The sequence below is a fragment of the Agelaius phoeniceus genome, chromosome 2, assembly GCF_051311805.1.
Source record: "Agelaius phoeniceus isolate bAgePho1 chromosome 2, bAgePho1.hap1, whole genome shotgun sequence".
Classification (NCBI taxonomy): domain Eukaryota; kingdom Metazoa; phylum Chordata; class Aves; order Passeriformes; family Icteridae; genus Agelaius; species Agelaius phoeniceus.
Window position 1 is genome coordinate 14,042,830 of NC_135266.1, and position 15,989 is coordinate 14,058,818.

The 15,989-nt window shown below is 40.3% G+C and overlaps 1 protein-coding gene across 3 annotated transcripts in view; it reads left to right on the forward strand.

Moving 5' to 3' along the window:
- Nucleotides 1-3,670: 3,670 nt before the first annotated feature.
- APOO (apolipoprotein O) overlaps nt 3,671-15,989 on the forward strand; it is a 28,922-nt gene continuing 16,603 nt past the window's right edge. Inside the window, exons 1-6 of one of the 3 annotated variants that reach the window (XM_054628157.2) lie at nt 3,671-3,746; nt 7,604-7,711; nt 9,973-10,092; nt 12,705-12,759; nt 13,843-13,938; nt 15,889-15,980. In XM_054628157.2, coding sequence (XP_054484132.1) covers nt 3,738-3,746; nt 7,604-7,711; nt 9,973-10,092; nt 12,705-12,759; nt 13,843-13,938; nt 15,889-15,980 — 480 coding nt within the window. In that variant the 5' untranslated portion in view covers nt 3,671-3,737. Of the gene's footprint in view, nt 3,747-3,775; nt 4,608-5,804; nt 5,827-7,603; nt 7,712-9,972; nt 10,093-12,704; nt 12,760-13,842; nt 13,939-15,888; nt 15,981-15,989 lie in introns of those variants that run through there. The other 2 variants (XM_054628156.2, XM_077172218.1) reach the window with 2 other exon arrangements.

The following is a 15,989-nucleotide window of genomic DNA, read 5'->3' on the forward strand; positions in this document are numbered from 1 at the left end:
TTAGCTGCCTAACAAATATGTGCTAAAAGTGACAAGAACCTGAGGAATTGATCATGGCTTTGCAGAGCCGCCCAGCAAAGCTGTGTGCCTGCCATGGCCCCCCCCATGCCTTGTGTGGGCATTTCCAGCGCCAGGCTCACAGCATTGGGTGAAGCTGCCTAACAGCTGAAACTGAATTTACTGGAGCCCTTGTGGTTGTGTATTTCCTATTAACTACATCTTTTCAATGACCTTGAAGAGAGAGCTGCCAAACAACATTCTTTCCACTTACAACACAAACAGAAAGCTCTAAGAGGGGGAATAGCAGTTTATTTTATAAAGACATCAAAACCCGATTCTGAACAGGCTGGCAAAACTGTAGTGATGAGTCATGGTATTTTTTTAAAAGAAATTGTTTTAATGTGAAAAGGTGCATGGGAAAAAATGGGGGATGTTGGGGTTGGTTGTTTGGTTTTTAATATACAAGAAGATTTATCATGAAGGAGAACATCAAAATAAACCAGCCTTCCAGAATGACAATGTTTTCCAGTAATCAGTGTGAATAGGTAACTTCATTGGTATTTTATGGACAGATGTTACACACTCATATTTTAACATTAATGTGCAACAAATCAATTTTTTCCCTACAGTTATACATGTGTGGCAAAGAACTGTAAGTGTATTAGTAGTAAAAGACTGATCTTATTTTCCTGACCAAAAAATAAACTGTAAACAAGCAATCTAGTACAACATTATGAAAGCTCAGACCATAATGCCTAAGGCATTGGATTAAGATCAAGTTTCTTAAATTGTATTTCTGCCTGTGATTACATAGTTTATGAACTGTGGTGACATTTTCAAGCTTCTCTGAGCTGCAGTTTTCTGAGGGAAATGTGTCTTTCACAAGTATTTAGAAAGGCCAATTTTCTAAAAATACTGGCATGCAAAATCAAACTGAAATTTGCTAGAGGTCCTTATATTAGAAATAGCCAGGAGTCAGTCATGCCAAACCTCTTTATTCTGTGGCCTCAGCAGCAGAAACTTCAGCTCCTTTTTAAGCCTGTCTGACAGTGTTTTGGACTGTGCATAATCCATTATGGCATATTTTATCCTTGTCCCAAGGAAATTTGGCAGGGACAACCTCCTCCAGTTTCAGAAAAGACTACTGCTACATGAAAGCAAACATATTTGTATTGTTCTCTACAAAGGTTATCCCATTTATTTTAATCAATCTAATTTTAAAAATTAATATCCACATTAATGAAAAAAGTGCACTGAAGATGCCTGAGCTAATAAAACTATTTGGATTAAATTGTTTTTGAAACAACCATCTGTTCTTCAGATATTTAAATGTGTTACATAATTGTATTAATAGTTGCTGTATAGCCACTACATATAAATTGATGACAAAAATACATATTTGTAACATTTACACCATTTTATGTCCAGAAAGAATTGAAATGTTCTTTACTGTTCATGTACCAAACTTAAAAAGTGTATTTGAAATATTCTTATGTCTGCTCCCTGCAAAAATTGATGAACAGTTGATCCTACCCATGGCATGAGACTTAGCTTTGGTTGAGAACTAACCAGGGCAGGTGCCATTATTCACCTTGATGTTATCGCTCCTCTTGTGGGATCACCTGTAATTTTGAACTTTGAACATTTTCTTTCTCAAACTCCTTGAGAATTATTATTAAAATGCATCAAGAAATGCAAGTGCTTTGCAAACTACACCATCATTCCACATCCTGACAAAACCTCCTCAAAATGCTGCAAAATCAGTTTCCATATACATTTGCCTCACTCTGGCTGCTTATATTCTGTAAATGTAACTGATTGTGCAAAGCATGGTGCAATGGAGAAAGAGGGCAATTAGTGTTCCTCGCTGATTGGTCATTAAGGTACCTTTTAGGTTTAATTTTTCCATGCTAAAATCTCTATAACCAAATCCATAATAAAATACCAGTATTGTCTGTGGGTACTGGAGCTCACTGTGTACTGTTTGTTCCTGGTATTTCTGCTGTCCCATTAATTTGCCTGATAAGGAGCATTGCCCAGTTCTGCAATGCAGTGGTTAAACTTCTTCCTGCTATAGCTGCTTCTGTTAGGTCTATAAAGAATCTGCAGTAAAGAAATTTTAAGAAGGAACAACAAAAATTATCATCACAAAGAAAATCGTGCAAGGGTGCCTACCTTGTCTGTCTTTCCACAGTACTGTTCCTGATGAAGTGTTTGCTACCACATTCTTCAGGTGATTCACCTTTTGCATTAAAATTCTAACAACGTTTTCTAGGACTAACATGGTGCTATTCATATTCTAAAATCAATATTAGCTTTTTTTCAAGAAACTATGTTTCTATCTCCAGGGATGGTGACTCCACCACCTCCCTGGGCAGCCTGTTCCAAGTCCATTTTCTGACAGAAAGTTAGCACTCCTCATTTCTGATACTCATCTCCCACTGAGTTTCAAGTCAGTCACTGTGGGATGTACACAAGACCCTCCCTTGCTGCAGATGTGAGCATTAAAAACTTGCACCTGTCCAACTCACTCAAGTGAGCTGGGACATGTCCCAGGGGATGCAGAGATGAAAAGTATAAAAATACTGGGAAAAGAGTGCTTGATTTTTATTTATTTAATTTTTAATATGAGATAGGCACAGAACACTATCCATACACTAGCCCCATTGTGCTGCTCTTGGCTGGGGTAGAGTTAATTCTCTTTACAGTGGCTGGTATGGGGCTGTGTATTGGATTAGTGCCGAACACAGGGTTGATAATACAGAGATGTTTTTGTTATTACTGAGCAGGGTTTGCATGGAGCCAAGGCTTTTTCTGCTTTTCATAAGGCCAGGCTGGTGAGGGGCAGGGAGTGCATGGGAGGAGACACATCTGGGACAGGTAACTCCAACTGACAAAAGGGATATTCTGTCTTCAACACACGAGTAACAAAAACATCTCTGTATTATCAAGCCTGTGTTCAGCACTAATCCAGTACAAAGCTGCTGTGAAGAGAATTAACTGTACCCCAAGCAGAACCAGCGCAGCCATCCACGTTTCTCTGGCAGAGACAGAGGAGCAGTGGAGCTGGCGGGGGCCCGGGGCAGGAGTGCTGTGAGGGGGAGCTGCGGGTGTCCAGGGTGTGAGAGGGGCTCGGGTGCCTCCATCGCCCTCGCCGGCTCCCGGCAGGAGGGGGCGGCCGGCTGGGGCTCGGTCTCTTCTGCCAGACAGCCTGCGACAGGAGGAGAGGACACAGCTGTGCCAGGGAAGGGTTGGGTGGGACATCAGGAAGAATTTCTTCACACAAAGGGTGAGTAGGCATGGGAATGGACTGCTGTGGAGTCACCGTCCCTGGGGGGGGTGAAGGAAAGGCTGGACGTGGCACTCAGTGCCATGGTCTAGCTGACAGGGTGGTGTTCGGTAACAGGTTGGATTCGACGCCCTCAGAGGTCTTTTCCAACCTAACTCATTCCGTGATCCTATGACTGATCCTGTGATCTCTGAGCGGCCGAACCTTCTCTGTAAAGGCTGCAGGGTAACACACGGAGCCATGCCGCGGGGCTGAGGGCTAGTGTGTTAGCGCTTTCGGCCCTCCGGCACCATGTTTGTCCCACACGAGCCCTGAGGCGCCATTCCCGAGGGAGTGCTCGGACCCCTCCGCTTCCCGGGCAACGCCTGCAGCGGGGCGGGGCGGGGCCGCCGCGTGACGTCACGCCGCGGTGACGCCATCGCCCCGTCGCCGCGCGCCCGGCGCCGCCATGTTCAAGGTGAGGAAGGGTCCCCGCGCCGGGCCGGGCCCGCGGCGCTCGGGGCCCCCCGCGCCCTTCTGCCTCTGTGCTCTCCGCACGCTCCTGGGGCCGCGCTCCTTGCAGCTGCTTAACCGCTCCTTTTAGCGCTTCGGAACCGCGTGCCCTCCGTGCTGCATGGAAAGAGGCACATTCCTGAGTTAGAATTGCTTCTGGGCTGCAGCGGCGCTGCCGCAGAGTGCGGATCGGTGCCTGCACCTTCTTTGCAGTGGCTTTTTATTTTGAAATTGCTTCCAGCGGCGTGGAGCTGTGGTACTGCAGAGTTTGGGTTCGGGCAGTTGTCGCTTCAAAGTGTCAATTCGATCTTAAAAAGTCTCCCTTGTAGTGCGTGAAGGTTGTCTGTGGGAGCTGCGGAAAGCACGGTCCGGCTCTCGCTGTCTCAGAGGTCTTTGCCTCTGATCAGAGCAGCCCCAGATCAGGCTAAAAGCGAGCTCTGTGCCAGTCAGATCGCTGTTACGGCTGCGTGCTTAAAAAACCCAAAACAAACCACCAAAACCTGGTGATGCTCGATTCTTGGTATTCGTTTTCCTTGGTACCATTTTCCGAGTGAAATGCTGATAATATCTCTAGATACCAATATACTGAGTATACTAAATACTAATATATAATTGAAACACAAGAAGTTCAACATGAGGAAGAACTTCTTTACGTTGAGGGTGGCAGAGCACTGGAACAGCTCCCCAGGTCGTGGAGTGTCTCTGGAGGCGTCCAAAGCCCACCCACCTGGACATGTTCCTGTGTCACCTGCTCCAGGTGACCCTGCCTTGGCAGGGGGGTTGCACTGGGAGATCTCCAGAGGTCCCTTCCACCCCTGACAGTTCTGTGAGTCTGTGGTACTGATGTGCTGAGCCCTTGCTTGCTCTGCTCATGTCACAAATTCCGTGTTCTTTTTGTGCTTTAATGTTGGAATGCTGTGCTCGGAATCATTGAGAATTCCATAATTGTCATTAGAAGGTTTATCTGTGGGCCTGTGCATTTAGGCACTATGTATATTAGTGTATTAATGTATTAATACTCTTATACAGCCAGTGAGGATTTAGGTGCTTCAGGCCAACCTGATGTTATGCCTCCAAGAGTCAAAGGGAAGGTGGCTTTTTGTCCAGGATATTTGTGCTTCAGGGACAGGAGTGTTCAAGAATTTGGATTTTGGTTTTATGTTTTTATAGTTCGTGTGGACAAGTAGGAGGGAGAATTGAAAAGATGAGAAAAATGAAGTGTTTTCATACTTTAGGACCAGTATCAGCCTTCTCAAAAGTATGCTCAAGCTTTTCCTATCTGGTGTCTAAAGATAAAGTTGAATTCTTAGCTAGAGAGGAGTAAATGTATCTTTTTTGCTTAAAATAACTGCAGAGCATTGCCAATGGAGAAGAATGTTGGCTCTGCTTTTCTGATACTGAGTGGCTGTGAGACTGGCAGGCTGAAGGCACAGCTCAATCAGTCCAAATGTTTTACTAAAGCAATTGATTTAGTAATATGTGATTAGTATGGAATTCAAAAATGAGATCCTAAAGGGAGTTTTGGAAACAAAAAGTACAGCAGTTGATCTTTCATACTCCCAAATCCTTCTGTGTATGCAAATATGCAGTATTTCAGCAGCAGTTCTGTCTGTCCCATAAGGCAGCTGATGTAGGAGACCATTGCAGTATGACTTGAACAGCACATTTAAGAAGAGATTCAACTTGCACTTTCAGAGGTTAGTTTCATTTTGTTAAAAATTAAAACCAATGGAAAATGTCTGCACTTCATTACCTTGATAATACAAACAGTTAACATTTCAGTCTGAGTATTTTGTGATCACTGATACTGTTTTGTGAAACCCAGGTGCTTCCAGCCTTGTGCTCTGCTGTTTGTGTCTTTATATAAAAATCTCAAATATCCAAAACATTTGGTTTTACTGTTTCTACTGGTGACACTTAGCACCATTTACACTGTTTGAAAACATATTTCTGAAAGAAAATGCATTTAGATTTTTGCCTTTTCAGTGACAGTTTTGCAGTGAAAAAAGGAAAGATTGAGGAAATAAACTCTACAGCTATTAATGGTTAGTAGCATTTGTTTTTGTCCTGGCTAGTGGAAGTATGTGAAAAGTATTTAAGCAAACACTATCAAAGATTATCCTTGTCTTTCCTTGGCTGTGAAACAGCTGATCCAGTCATTGTGGTGTTTCATTTATAGTGATTTAGTAACGAGTCCATAAATTCAGACAAGGAAAAACTTCCATTTTAAGCAAGTTTTTCCATACCTTTAGACCCATCAGATCCCTTATGTCTTCCAGAAGAGAAGTCCTGTGACCTAGTTCTTGTGTGCTGTTTCTCTACACCCAAACCAGCATTTTCAGGAAGTTTGACAACTGTATAGTCCAATTTTTAGTTTGAGGAGTCTATTGGTTACATTTAATGAACATTCCACCTGCAAGGCAGCGGAAGAAATTTAAGCTGCAAATGCTTGACTGCCTACAATAAGCTGATGTGGTGTGGATAATTTTAAAGCTATTTTCTAACAGTTCTGCAACAGCCAGAAAGAGCAATTGTGCCGTGGCTGGGCCAGTTACCACCATCACAGCATGGAGGAGGGGTGGTTTGACCATGGCTTCAGTGTCACAAGCAGCTAGGTCAAAGCCACAGACCCTGCTATTTGTGGAAGGGAAGAGGCCTTGCTGCCTTCTCCTTTCTCAGCCCCTGTCCCCACAGCTCCTGTGGTGCTTGTCAGGCTGTTTCATGGAAGGGCTCCATTTGCTGACCTGCACAAAGCTCTCCCTTCTCTTGCAGGATTAATCTTTTGCCAAATTGGCGAGGTGAATTGCCTCACGGTGGGAGCCTCCGGCCACCAAAGCTAGGGCAAGGTGAGCAGCAGCGCTTCTGGGAAGCAGTGCTGGAGAGGAGCCAGACGCCTCCAGTTTGCTGTTAGATCCACTCGAGCTGTAACCTGATCCAGCAAAACACAGGCTACTGTAACTCTGTGCAGTAACAGGAGTACGAGACACTGAAAGCTTTCCCATTTCAACTGACGTTTCTGGAGTTGTACTTTGCTGTCAAAAAAGATGTACATTTGCTGGAAGATGCTCTCTGGGCATCTTGATTTACTCTGCAGCTAAGATTTTTATTTCTTCTGGTTTTTTTTTAAGTTAAAGCAGACTTTCCCATTAAGAAATTCAGTTTAGCATAGGTCCTGAATATTGGAAGAACTATATCCATCCACCTTACTCATGGTGGTTGTGTTGTGTGATTGGATTGATTTTAAGTATTCAAAAAACAGTCAAGTAAATCACGTTTCTTACAGAAAGTAGGAGACACTCCTAAAATTCTTAGAAAGTATTGATCTTGTTCTGGTATTTATAGCTGTAGGTCTCATTGTTTTCCTAAATCTATGTGCAGATATTAAGTAGAAGTAAAAAACTGAACTTCTTGGTACTAACTATGGAAAAATGGAGCTATTATGGGCATACACAAAGTTGTTTAAAATATAAATATAATCTTGCTATTTAAACTAAGAAAATTAATACAATAATTACTTTAATCTAGAAAAAATGAGATCTTTTTTGTGAGATGAAAACTGATGAGATTAGCATTTATTTCTACTGCCTCCTTTAGCCTTAGGCTTTTCCAATTACCACCTGAGTGATTTAGGTGTTACCGTATCAGTGCCTGAGAGCATTGGATTGTGTACTGCTGACCCTCCTTTCTCCTAATTTCCAAGCATCTGTTGAGATCCCTTTTTACCATGTAGAGGGACATGAACATTGTCTGCCTGGATGTGTTCAGCCACGTTGCAGTTTTGTTTGCACATAATGATGTTCTTGTCCTCGGTAACGTTTCCAGGTAATCCGGCTGGGGGCCGCCCCTGTCAGCCTCAGCTTGCTCTCTGTCCAGGTTTATGCTGCTTCCTCAGAGAAGACTTCCAAAAAGGAGTTACTGAAAATTGAGGAGGTAAGTGTGGTTAGAGTCTTAGTGCTCTCCTATCTAAAGAATTCTGGAAACATTGTGTTTTGATGTGTGAAAGCATTTAGGTACATCTTGTCACCTTTTGTATTCGTGCCTTCAAATTTGCTTCTCAGTTTTCCTCAACAGAGATGTCTGTACAGTTGTGCTTTTACCTGGGCATGGCATTTGATGTTCTTCACTTGATAGGGCCAGGCTTGTTTATGTGTAAAATATTTTTCCTACATTAAAGTCTGTTATTCTTCATTCAGAAATTACATTTTCATGTTTGTAGATTTACTTATGGTTATATTTCAAGTCCACAGGAATATTTTCTTTCTTTTTTATCCAGATAATACCACTTACTTTTTACTGTTAGTAGTGTTGGTAAATTCTAATAAAAATTCATTTATGTTCTCCACTAAAACAGTGAATCAGAATGTTTTCTTTCTAAAAATGTTGTCTTTTTTTATTATCAAAATTCTTGTCTGGCAGTATTTGGAATCCATCATAGTAGCCTGCAGAATTTTATCAGTTTTCCTTTCTTCACATTATTCAGACCTAAGCAATAACAAATACAATAAGTAGTGGTAATACCTGTTATGTTTTCATTTCTTTAAGATGTTACAAATGTCTTGGTTTTAAGTCGAGCCTTAAAATACCCTGTCAAACTCTAGACTCAGCAGCATTGTTACACAGGCTTTTAAAAGTCTCCAACACTAAAAAAATCAAAATAAGTAGTTCATAACTAAATCCAGCTTTATAGGCATGAGAGCATTTAGCTGTTTAAAAGTTTTGACTACTTCAACCCAACCCTGAGTGTTGTACCATAAGCACTGGAACTAAACCAGACTGGTGTTGTGCACACTCGGGTGTTGTGGCTGGCAGTTCCCTTGTGCAGTGAGAGGAGCTGCAGTTGCAGTGGGCTCATGAGAGCCTCAGCCTGGGCCCAGCCTCTGCTGGCCTGAGTCAGCCCTCAGGCAGCAGCCTGGAGCTCATGTCAGCTGAGTAATGGGCTTGCCATCAGCTCCAGCTCAGCAGAATGTGCAAGCCATGGACTTCTGGCTGCCTTTCTTGCCATTCACAGGCTCTTAGTTTGGATCTCTACTGTGTCAGCTGTCTAGTTTCATAAAATATATGGGAATTTCCTTATCTCTGAGACTTCTGTCCTCGTGCCAGGCATTGCTGTTAGGTTGTCCAACAGGATCAAAGTTCAGCTTGTGACTGTGATTGCCAGGGATGACCTGGTTTCCTAGGGAAGTGAGACTGAAAATCCTCATCTTTTGAAGTATTACAGGAAATCCAGCTGCACAAGTTACCAAATTATTGGATAAATTTGTTGTAATTTTGTATTATGTTAGGTTTAGCAGCTTTTTTAATTATGACATAGCTGATCTTGAAAAGAGAGCTAGCTACATTTTAATGCTTGTAATCATCAGATTATAATAAACTACTAAATGGAGTATAAATATGGTGTAAAATATAAGCTCTTTATACTGAACATCTGTGTAGTGTATAAACTGCTAGAGATTTTAATAGGTTTTGTTTTGTTCTGAGCTTTGCTGTTCAGCAGTACAAACTCAGGGTTTTTTTAATGGAATACAGTTTCAAACATGCTTAGATAATTGTAGTACATGTTGTGGTGATTCTAAACCCTAAACAAGGTGATTTAGCCTTTATTATGTGAAGGTGCCCATTGCTCATGCCAGTTCCTCTTTGCTCAGTGCCAGGGTGCCATTAATGCTGTCGGTTGCTGATGTGGTTAATGACCAAAGGTTGGGATGTTGGACCCTTTTCCTGCTCAGTAACAAACAGGCACATGTGGATTGGATGTTACCTTTGTTAGAAGCTGCTTAGGCTCTTTAATGATGCCTTGTGCATATATAGAAAATGATTGATTGTCATTTCTAGTACATTCAGTATGTTAACTGGGAACCAGAAGTGCTGATTAAGGTGGGAAACATTTTTCACAAGTATGTTGTGTGTTCATATTAAACTAGTTTAATATTAATTTATAACTTGTGACTTGGATCATATAGCAGCTATGAATGAATTGTATAGCAGTTAGAAGTCATCTTCATCATAATTATGTGCTGTATAATTAAACTTTGCTCATAATGGTTGTCTCAGAGCTGTGTGAATTTTTATTATGCATTGTTTATGTAGTAAGCACAGTGTTAGGTGTTCTCTGCTTAGACTGTTCATGCCCTGAAGACCTACTTACACAATTACACCTTTGTTTTTAACATCTTGTTTGCTAATATTCACAGCTGTCACTGTACTCCTCCCCAGCTCGTGAGACTAAATATGTGGAGAATCCCAAAACAGAATTGGAAGAGGGGGTTTCCCGTTTGCGGCATGTTATGGAGCCATATACAGCCTGGTGTCAGGTACAATGGTTTGTATTGCAGCTGCTGATGCTTCAGGGGTAAAGTTCCAGCTGGGATTGTGGTTTGTTTTTTCTGACTTGGAATTAACAGGTAGCAGCAAAGTAAAAGCTGATAGCTGTAACAGCATTTTTCAAAAATGTGGCATCACTGAAAGTTTTCTGCATTGCATAAAATTTTCCACAGTTCAGGTCATAATGCTTTCCCCCTTCTCACACAGAACCAGCTGTGTGAGATTTATACTAATTTGCTGAACTAAACCCTGGGTTTAGGGGTTCTCCTTCCAAAAGACTTAAAATTAACTAAAGCATAGAATTGTTTTCTGAAGTGAACTTTAGGCTTAAATATATCTAGGGATGTCTGGATTTGGCACTGGTTCTGTGGCTGAGGAAGATAGGAGAGTGGTATTTGCAGTTTTCATGCTCAAGGAGGCCTTAAATTATCAAGCAGTATGTTTTGGAGCAGCGAAAGCAAGTTGCCCTCGCTGCAACTGTGACAAAACACAACTTAGCAAAAAATAAATCAGTGTTTGCTGAACTGGAATGTTGAGGGAAGGAATGCAGCTCTCTGGAAGAGAGAAAATCCCAGGCCACTAAGTACTGGTAAACCTAATTCCCAGACTTTGCCCCAAAACTTTCTCATATATATTTATTAGGTAGTAAGTTTAGAGTAAATAGTCATTAAATACAAAAATAGGCTCTGTAGTGGAGAGGAAAACCAAGATTTTTGTGATCAAGGCCTAAATTCTTGGTGTTAGATTGCAAAGCCCCGGGAGAGCTTTCTTGCTCTTTCCTGCCCAGGAAATGTTGAGGCTTATTTTCAAGTGAGGGAATCCTTGCCCTGTGGCTGTCTCTGGGCAGCTGTGGGTGATTCTGTGCTTTGCCCTCTGCCTGTTGTGAATCTGCTTGAGCTGCCAGCTGTGTGCCCAACTCTCCACTGAAAGCTGTTCAAGCTGTTCAGATTCAGACTGGGGTGTCCTTTCTGCCTGGAAGTTCTGTGTGGTGCTGCCTTTAACAGGACTGAAACATTTTTTCAGGGTTCCTCAGTCTGGTGTTTCAAGTGCCCCCAGCAGGAGCCCTGGCTGCAGTTTGGCAGGGGAAGGGGTTTTCACAGGATAGTCAGAGCTCTGGCTCCTGAGTACATGGGTTGGCTTGGTTGCCTGTGGTAACCCTAACTGAGAGTGAAATTGGAGAGGAAGTTGGCCTTTAACTGTGCCTGATGTCTCGCTGACCTGTTGTCATCCTGTTAGTTTTATTTTTTTTGTCTGTCTGGTGATCATTGACATAAGATGTGCTCTTCTGCTCACACACAAGAAGCCATTTCCTGGCAGTGGTTTACTGACTCATTTTATGAAGTGGGCATGTAAACTTTATGGGTTTGGGGTAATATTGCTTAACTCTGGTCAGAGGTAGCTTTGATTTTACACCCCCTGCCCATCCCTGCTGTGTTGAAGAAAATAGTATTTAGGTGTGTCTCAGTTGTCTTTAAAATCAAACAGATAACCCAGGATAATCAGAATGAAATTGGTTATGTTTGTATATCCATTTTACTTTTCCAAAATTACTTAACTGTAGTGGAAATGCAGCTCAAACCTCAGATGTAGAAATGAGCCAGTTATATTTCAGCCAGTTATGACAGAAGATCAGACTTTGTCTTTGGGATCTTTAGAGCAAGTTCTTCTTAAATTGTCTTTTAATAAGACTAACATCCATTTAAAGTTATGTTGTGTGTCACGTGCTAACACTTTTTCATTTTCACGCTGGGTGGGTTTTTTTACATCAGTCTTGCCAGTGAGGAGATGAAAGTTCTAAAGATATCCCCATACAATATCCTAAAGAAATGCTTTCACTTCTGCACAGGTGCAGTTCAGGTAGAATTGTAAGACTATTCTCTGCTTCAGCTTTGGGCATATATGTTTAATTATTTGTTCCCTAATTTGTATACTGTTTTACACAGTTCCTCTGAAGCATTATTAGTGTAAATAATAATTAGCAGGGTTCTTTTTGAGATTTTTTTTTCTATTTGGATAAAAGGCAGTGTGCTTTCTTTTATTTCCTGAATATTCTTAGTCTGAAAAAAATGTAGAACTGGTCTGTGGGGTTGATGCAGTGTCTTTGATTTGCTTTGGACATCTATGAACATCTAATTTTCCAAGTCACTTCCAAATGCAGTGTTGTTAGTGTAAGACAGTCTCCTGGAAAGTGGAATTTATCACCTTGCAGAATGAGTCACATACCCCTTTCTTCTTTTCTTTGCATCACCTCAAGTATTTTTGCAATACCTGTATACACTGAGAAACCCAAGATAATTCTGAGTTTCAGGTGCCTGATCTCAATAAAATACTGAGATTGATGTCTGTGTTTTGAAGTACTGTATTTTATCTCTCTCCAAGGAGTCCTTTGAGAAAAATCTGTAAGTTATGCTAAATGTAACATTGAGCAAGCATAGCCCTATAAATGATGGGTGGAAGTGGGAATAAAAGTTATTTTAGAGACCCATCACTTTTTTCTTTCTTGTTGTTTTTATTTCTCCTTTCTTTGTCAGCTCAGTTACAGTCTATAGTTAATATTTTACTTACTTGGTATCTATTTACCCTTGTTCTCTTTTTTTTTTAGGATCTTTATGCCAAAGCTGTGCCCAAGTTAGAAAAAGCCGTTGAGCATGGTAGAGGTAAATCAGCTTAGTTTTCTTAACTAGCAATTTAAAATGCAGGACTGTACTATATCTTCAGTTTACAGAGAATTCCATTAAGCATCATTGTATGTGTAATCTCTAATGCATTTAAGACTAATTTATTTCCATTGTGTATCTGTTTGAATTTCCTTTGTGGGTCACTTATGACACTAAATTTCTAAGCAATTAAAATCTGAGACCAGCACTTATGTTTATCAATGTCACTAAAAATTAATTATGCAGGAAGAGAAGGGGAAAACCCCTCACAATTTATTCCCAGCCAGCAGTATTTGCTTGACCCAGCCTCCAGCAGTATTTGCTTGACTCAGCTTAGTAGCTGAAACCTCCTGTAGAGTTTATTATTTGTTGCAAGCATTAGGTCTTTTGTTTGTAATGTTTAGCCTTTTCATTTTGGTTTGCTTCCATGGATCTCCTAAGAATTTTGAATTAATCCAAAATAATTTTAGTTTGTTTTTATTTTTGGGAGCATCCTCTCACACATGGGCTTACCAGGACTGAGCATGGATTCTTTGTAGAGCTCATTTCAGATACTGCACCTCTTTTCTTTAAACTTAGCAGTTTCAGTCTTCTGAACTTGTTAGCATGGAAGATTTTCTATAGTTTTCCATTCCCCCTCCGGACTCCCATCTTAGAGTGCACTTTGTTTTTGCTGTGTCTTTCCATTGTTCTCTGGTCTGGTTTTTGTACAGTATTTTACTGAAACTAGTTATTGTTAAAGTGTAACTGTGAAATTCCATTTTGCCAAAGTTTTTATCACTAATTTGGAAAAGACACAATTGAGATGCAAAGAGCAAAACAAAACAGATGGCCCAGGAGCAAAGGCAAAGCTCCTATGAAAATTGGTGAATACAATACAATATTCAGTTTCATTCATGTGTCACCAGAGAAGAACTCAAAGGCTTTGAATTTTTTGCCAGCATATCTAAAATGAGCATGATAGTTAAATGTGTTTTGATAACTCTTTGTGTTTTGTAACAATTGCCAGCGTGTATTGATGATTCCTTATCACAAAAACACTTTCACATTACATTAAAGCACTTTGTTCTGGCTTCTTTTCAGAGGGCTATGAATTTCTCCAAAAACCGCCTGCTGGATTCTATCCAAGGCTTGGTGTGATAAGTTTTGCTGGAATTATTGGATTGTTTCTTGCTAGAGGTAAGTGGGAACCATTTGGACTGGTTAAGTTACAATTTTGGATAAGTAATTTTTTGTGGGTTTTAGGGTACTAGTTTTTAGTTGTGACAAGGAGATCTGAATTAACTGTTACAAGCATGTTTCTGCACTATTCCTTATAAAGAAACTGCATGGAAAAGGTGTTTAATAACCAACAATTATTATTTTATCATTGCTGTATTTGTTACTAAAATCTAGTCTTCCATTTTTCCCAGTAGTATTTTAGTATAACAAAAATGGCAGAGGACTGTTTTGGTATCCTTTAGCCTAAAAATATTTTTAATTATTGAAGTTCTTCATCACATCTGTTACTGTACAAAACAACTGTGGAATGAGTTATGGTAAAATGCAGATGTTCCTGAACTATGGTATGTGTCCAATTAGGGATATATTCAAGTTTTTTCAAAGTATTGTGTGTTGACGTGCAAAGATGCTGCAGATGGTGATTCAGCAAATAGATTGGTGAACTGTGAGTGTGCTGTAAATACCTGCACTACAGAAAAATGATACAGTTAATTTCATCACACTTACTGAAAAAATGCTCATGCCTTCATAAATAGAAGCATTAATCTAAGAAATGTTAAGTATGAAGAAGTATTTTGTGCTTACATTAAGATATTCTTAATGCAGTGAAATGTAGGTAACAGAACTTTAAAACTGTAGAATTTAAATACCAGTGAGGACATGGTTTGGACAAAAATAAATCTTTGTGGGGCCTGAATGTGTTGCACTGGAAGTGTGTGCTTGGCTGTGTAGAAATTAGAAGTGCACCTCCAACTATTTAATTTTCCAGTGAAGCTGGTGAAAGCAGTACTTCACTTTTTTTTCCTTGTGTATTTTTTCTAATGAAATCAAGGTAACTTCCCTGTTTGAAGTTCTTTTTCTTTGTATTCCTGCTTCTCAAGAAGTGTGATCATGAATGAGATCAGCTTCCATCATTTATGACTGTAGCAAAGTGAGGGGAGAGGAGGAAGTGCAGTCTTGGGACTGGAATTGGAAGATTAGAGGATCCTAAGTTTAATGAAAATGAAAATACCTCATACTAAAAATGTTAAATCTTTTAGGATGAGAGCCATAATTTTAAAATGTTTTTTTTTCTGGTAATAGTTTAAAATATGACTGTTATTTCCAGAAAAAATACATATTCAAACCATAGAGGGAAGTGCCCCTTAATTTTGATGCTACTGAAAGTAGCATTCTTCATATTCTTCCTCATATTCTTCTTCATATTCTTCCTTCCCTTGGTCTTTGTGAAGAAATTGCCCTCTTGGAAGGTACAGATAAAATCCTCCAGATCTAATCATAACACTTGAATATGCACAGCTGCTCACTAAGTAGAAAATATGGTATTCAAAGTTTAATCATGTGAATATTGTGCAGTCATCCAGCTTGGTTTAAAATGCCATTAGAGATAATTAGTTTTAACTCGTGTTGCAGATGGAGTGATGCACTTCACTTGTAAGAGAGCAGCAGCAATCTGTTTATTGAAATAAAGCAATGGTTTGAAAGGATTTGATGGTGACTTGATCAGTTTGTGCATAGAGGACAGGGTCAGACAGACCTGTCTGGGGAGGATCCTCCTCTTGAGTCACAGGATTTAGAGACTTTCCTTATAGACTCCTACTCAGAGGACACTGGATATATCCAGTCCTAGTCCCAGACCTGGTCAGCAGTTTCTGTCCAAAGGATTTTATGTGCACAACCAATCTAAGATATGATCTAAGTGAAGCTTTCAAAGTTTAGTAAACTATTAGGGAGTCTCCTACTGATCAGAGTGATTATGTTTCTTAAGGAACTGGTAGGATGGAAAAGAAAATACACTAAAATGTATTTAAGAAAATTGTTTATAAACAAAATAGGGGCATTCAGCTGACTTGGCTAACATATACTCTAACAATGGTTTGTGGGTTTTGATTTGTTGTTACAAAACAGGCTCAAAAATAAAGAAGTTGGTGTATCCTGCAGCTCTCATGGGTATGGCTACCTCCATGTATTACCCTCAGCAAGCGGTGGCTATTGCAAAGGTCAGTGAT